Here is a 6,020-nt window from a genome sequence, read left to right as displayed (position 1 = left end):
ATGGCCGGCAACAACAACAACACCAACCAAACTCCTGATCCCTTCCATCTCGATCCTCTCATTCACGGTACCACTGCTGAAGGACAGAATCGACACCGACGAGAGGGACAACAACCCCCTGCTGACGGGCAAGGGAGACCAAGGCATGAAATCCCCCAACCCGGCAGGAACGAGCAAGCTCAAAATAACAGGGGCGAGCAAGCTCAAAACAACAGGAATGAGCAGCCTCAAGTCCATAACAGGCCAGAGCAAGCTCGAAACCAGAACAACGAAGCTGACTCCAAGGACGGGCAACCAGCCTCTTCCTTCACTCACACCTCCCAGAGGCAGAGAACCCAGTATGAGGACGACCAAGAGGAAGTCGATGCCCCCGAGGACACTGAGTCCACAACTGTCCTTTTGCTCGCGGAGATCAAGAAGACCAACCGTCTCATCCAACAACAAAGTGAGCAGATCGACAGGCTGGAAAGGAAGCGACGATCACGATCTCCCCCGCGGAGACGCCACCGATCGCGTTCCCCCTCCTCCTCTCGCTCCCCGCCGAAGAGACATCGCCGCCGATCACCTTCGTTCTCGCGCTCCCCGCCCAGAAGGTACCGTCGCCGAAGATCCTACTCTCGCTCTCCTCCGCGAAAGAGCAGGAAGAACCAGAAGCCTGAGGTGGAAGAAACCGGAAGCCTTTCTCCCGAACAAGATCACCAGGGCCCCACCAAGACCGTGGCGAAGACCCGCGAGCGTTCTCCTCCCGAGGACAATCGCAAAACCTCTGGAAAATCACAAGAAAAACCTCGGCGAAAACATAGCAACCATGGAAGACACTCAACCTCCCCCGGACCAAGTGACGAGGAAGAGTTTCGCAGCCCACTACCGGAAGAGATCCGACGAGCCCGCCTGCCCCGGGGAATGGAAAACCCCCTACCCTGGATCTCTACGACGGGACCACCGATCCGGACGACCATATCCGGAGCATCGAAGCCGTCATGGATTATCACGTGGTCCGAGGATCCATCAAATGTCGGATCTTCCCGACCACGCTCAGAAAGGGAGCAATGACCTGGTACAGAAACCCTCCTCCCAACTCCATCCACTCCTGGGCAGAGCTCAAGAAACTCTTCTCCAACCACTTCACGGCCTCCCGCCGACAACTGAAATCTGAAGCGACCCTCAAAGCTGTCATCCAGGGTACCGACGAACCCCTCCGAGAATATCTCGACAGGTTCAACAAAGAGGCCGTCCAGGTGCAGACCACCAACCATATGAAGAGGTACCTCCTCGAACGAGGGCTCCTCCCAGGGAGCGACTTCAAGAAGGCCATCAAAATTGAGAAGGTGCGCACCATGGACGTCCTCCTCCTCAAAGCCCAAGCTTACATTGCTTTCGAGGAAGGCGAAGCAGCCGTGAAGAAGGCCTCGAGAGGCAACGACGCTGCCCGCAGTTCAAGCCAAGACTGCTCTCTTTCACGCCGAGGCCACGAAAAGAGAAAAGATGACCGGTCCCGTGACGCGAAGGAACACAGGGGGCCATATGGTCGTTTCAATGAATACACCCCCTGATCATGTCACGCGAGCGCATCCTGTAACACCCTTCTAAACCCCGCGGCAATTTTAATAATTAATCAGAGTAAAAACATATGCACAAGGGTGCCACAATTATTTAAAACAAATAAATCCACTAAGGTCAAAGTCATGCTTTATTAGGAAACGATTCACCCAAAACACAATCATGTTTAACACAGCGGAATACGAAACATCATCAAATACAACCACAATGGGATCATAATCCAACACCAAATAAATCAGATAATTTCATAAAAACTCTATAACTATCGTTCCCCAGTGTTACAGATCAGAGCATGACCGACACGACCCAACATAAACGGATAAACTCTATGAGTCATCCTCACCAAGCACTAATGCCGCTACTCCTCAATCTGAAAATGACAACATGTAAGGGTAAGTCTCATTCTCAATTAGTAAATATTATGCAATTCATAAGCAACAAGCATCATAATATACCGTTCACCCAATTATGCATATTCAGATTCACATCCATTATTAATTCACACGATAATAGATTACAACACATACTACAGAAATCCATACAATCATATTATGACAAAATGCATATGACACAACTGACACTATGCATGTGGTACCAATAAACTGTGGAATCAATCCACCTAACCGATCTACGCCTCATCGAGATACGACCCACCGACATAATTTCCACACAATGGGAAATATGTCCATCAACGATCCAAACCTCACCGGGATCCAACATCAATGCACATGAATGAATGAAACACATATAACATACTTAAAACACACTAAATTACGATGAGCAACTCATCTCAACACCACATCACCGAATAAGTATGTACATGTTTTCAACATCATTCAAATAGTCATGCATCCATCACAATCATAATAACAAATCACACCAATTCATCATCACATCAAACACATTGTCACACCTATCTCGTATGCACACAATGTTCAATTCTTATCAGGTAATTAAATCGAGTTTTTAAATAAATAAGGTCGGATAATACCAATATTCATCGTTCATCATATAAAACATTTAATTACTTGCACAACGCCCAAATAGTTCACACAATCATCATCAATTCAATCCAAATTAGAACACCCTAACCTAACAATCCCAATGTCTAATTGAATCAAACCATACATCAATCTACCTATCACCTAAGATCACATACGAGATGCTAAAAGGAAGAGTCCCCCCTTACCTCGATGAATCTCTTGAATGCTCTCCTTCCGGTTTCACGTTCTTGCCTCTTTCTCTTCTCTCCTTTTCACGTGTTCTTCTTTTCTCCCCAAATGGTTCCTTTCTCTCTTATTTTATGAAAATAAAATAAAATAAAAATATCACAACTTAGTAAAAGGCCTAACTAGTTAGCACCCCCCTTTTACTATCACCACACCATAAGCCCAATATCTCATATTCCATCATTTTCCAATTAAATCCAATTTAAAATTCTAAAATTCCAATTATTTAATTTAGATCCAAATTAAATTAATAAACTGAAATTATGGGGTGTTACAACTCTCCCCCACTAAAAGAGTTTTCGTCCTCGAAAACATACCTTAGACGAAAAGTTCCGGGTAAGAGTCCTTCATCTGGCTCTCTAACTCCCATGTAACATTTCCACCGGCTGGTCCTCCCCAAACCACTTTCACCGTTGCTATATCTTTACCTCGCAACTGCTTCACTTTACGATCTTCAATCCTCATAGGTAACGTCTCTACAATCAGATTATCTCGCACCTGTATATCATCTACCTGAATCTCATGAGACGGATCCGCAATGTATTTCCTCAACTGAGGTACGTGGAACACATCATGCAAATTAGCGAGTGCAGGCGGTAAAGAAACCTGATAAGCAACCTTCCCAATCTTCTTAGTAATCTGAAATGGACCAATGAAACGCGGAGTTAACTTCTTCGACTTCAAAGCTCTCCCAATACCAGTCATCGGAGTAACTCGCATGAATACATGATCTCCTTCCTTAAATTTAATATCCTTCCTTCTCTTGTCATGGTAACTCTTCTGACGACTCTGAAAAGCTCTCATCTTTTCCTGAATCATCTTGATCTTTTCTGTAGTTTGTTGCACAATCTCCGGTCCAACCACCGTGTTTTCTCCAGATTCGTACCAACACAAAGGTGTTCTACATCTCCTACCATACAATGCTTCAAACGGAGCCATACCGATACTCGAATGATAACTATTGTTGTAGGTAAACTCAACCAAAGGTAAATAACTATCCCAAGCACCACCTTTTTCTAATACACACGCTCGTAACAAATCCTCTAACGATTGAATCGTTCTCTCCGTCTGTCCATCTGTCTGCGGATGATAAGCAGAACTCAACCTCAACTTAGTACCTAAGGCTTTCTGCAATCCTGTCCAGAACTTAGAAGTAAACCTCGGATCTCTATCCGACACAATACTAGCCGGAACACCATGCAAACTCACTATCTTCTCAACATACAACTGAGCCAACTTCTCCATCGAATAATCTATTCTTATTGGAATAAAGTGAGCAGATTTCGTCAACCGATCTACAATAACCCAGATAGAATCACAATTCTTGCTCGTTCTAGGTAAACCAGATACAAAGTCCATAGAAATTCCATCCCACTTCCAATCGGGAACAAACAACGGTTCCATCATTCCAGACGGTTTCTGATGCTCAATTTTCGACTTTTGACAAATTAAACAAGCATAAACAAACTCAGCAATTTCCTTCTTCATTCCAGGCCACCAAAATAATTTCTTCAAATCATGATACATCTTGGTAGCACCAGGATGAATGCTCAATCCACTCTGGTGTCCTTCTTCCAGAATACTCTTTCTGATCTCAGCAACATCGGGTACACACACTCGATCTCCAAACCTTATAACACCATTCTCGTCAATTCGGAATTCACCTCCTTGACCTTGGTTAATCAATGTAAACTTGTCTACCAAGCCAATGTCAGATTTCTGTCCGTTTCTAATTTCCTCAAGGATATTATTAGTTAACTTTAACATCCCCAACTTAACGCTATTAGAAGTACTTTCGCATACCAAACTCAAATCTCGGAATTGCTCAATTAAATCCAATTCTCGCACCATTAGCATAGACATATGCAATGACTTCCTGCTCAATGCATCAGCAACAACATTTGCTTTACCAGGATGGTAATTCAAACCGAAATCGTAGTCCTTCAGAAATTCTAACCATCTTCTCTGTCTCATATTGAGCTCTTTCTGATCGAAGAGATACTTCAGACTCTTATGATCGCTGAATACCTCAAATCGAGAACCATAGAGATAATGTCTCCACAACTTCAACACAAACACCACAGCCGCCAATTCCAAATCATGAGTCGGATAATTCTTCTCATGAATTTTCAACTGTCTTGAAGCATAGGCCACTACCTGCTTATCTTGCATCAAAACACCACCTAAACCCATCAGTGAAGCATCACAGTACACATTGAAAGACTTCGCTGGATTAGGCAAAATTAAGATCAGAGCACTTGTCAACCTCTTCTTCAACTCTTGAAAACCTTTTTCACATTCTGAATCCCATACAAATACTTGTCCTTTTCTTGTTAACTTAGTCATTGGTAATGCCAACTTCGAAAATCCTTCAATGAACTTTCTATAGTAACCTGCCAGACCAAGAAAACTACGAATCTCTGAAGCATTCTTCGGCGTCTCCCACTGAGATACAGCTTCTACCTTCATAGGATCCACTGCGATACCGTTCTTCGAAATTACGTGGCCAAGAAAACTTACTTCCTTCAACCAGAATTCACATTTAGACAATTTCGCATACAACTTCTTCTCTTTCAATAACTCCAATACCACTCTTAGATGCTCTGCATGTTCTTCATCACTCTTCGAGTAAATTAGAATGTCGTCAATGAACACTACCACGAACTTGTCAAGATACGGGTGAAATATCCTGTTCATATACTCCATGAAAACACCAGGTGCATTAGTAACACCAAACGGCATAACAGAATATTCATAATGTCCATACCTCGTTCGGAATGCCGTCTTCTGAATATCTTCTGCCTTCACACGAATTTGATGATATCCAGACCTCAAATCAATCTTGCTAAACACACAAGCTCCAACCAACTGGTCCATCAAATCATCAATCCTCGGCAAAGGATATCGATTTTTGATTGTCACTTTGTTCAGTTGTCTATAATCAACACACAGCCTCATTGAACCTTCTTTCTTCTTAACTAACAGTACCGGCGCACCCCACGGTGACACACTAGGACGAATAAACTTCTTCTCCAACAATTCTTCTAACTGTTTCTTCAGTTCAGCCAATTCCGATGCCGACATGCGGTACGGTGCCATCGACACAGGACTAGTTCCAAGAATCAATTCTATAGCGAACTCCACTTCTCTTTCAGGTGGCAACTCACTAACATCTTCTGGAAACACTTCTGGATATTCATTCACTACCCGTAGCTCACCAGTATTATCGCC

The 6,020-nt window shown here is 43.6% G+C and overlaps 1 protein-coding gene across 1 annotated transcript; it reads left to right on the top strand.

Annotated features, from left to right (window-relative positions):
• LOC131634877 (uncharacterized) lies at positions 1-1,053 on the top strand. The gene has a single exon (XM_058905502.1). The coding sequence runs from the start codon at positions 1-3 to the stop codon at positions 1,051-1,053; it is 1,053 nt and encodes a 350-aa protein (XP_058761485.1).
• Positions 1,054-6,020: the final 4,967 nt, after the last annotated feature.

The sequence above is a fragment of the Vicia villosa genome, unplaced genomic scaffold (assembly GCF_029867415.1).
Source record: "Vicia villosa cultivar HV-30 ecotype Madison, WI unplaced genomic scaffold, Vvil1.0 ctg.001374F_1_1, whole genome shotgun sequence".
NCBI classification, from domain to species: Eukaryota; Viridiplantae; Streptophyta; class Magnoliopsida; order Fabales; family Fabaceae; genus Vicia; species Vicia villosa.
The sequence above is the reverse complement of the archived record's forward strand: the minus strand, read 5'-3'. Positions and strand labels throughout refer to the sequence as shown.

Coding starts and splice junctions, on each gene's coding strand:
- LOC131634877 (XM_058905502.1), top strand. CDS start 1: ATGGCCGGCAACAACAACAACACCAACCAAACTCCTGATCCCTTCCAT.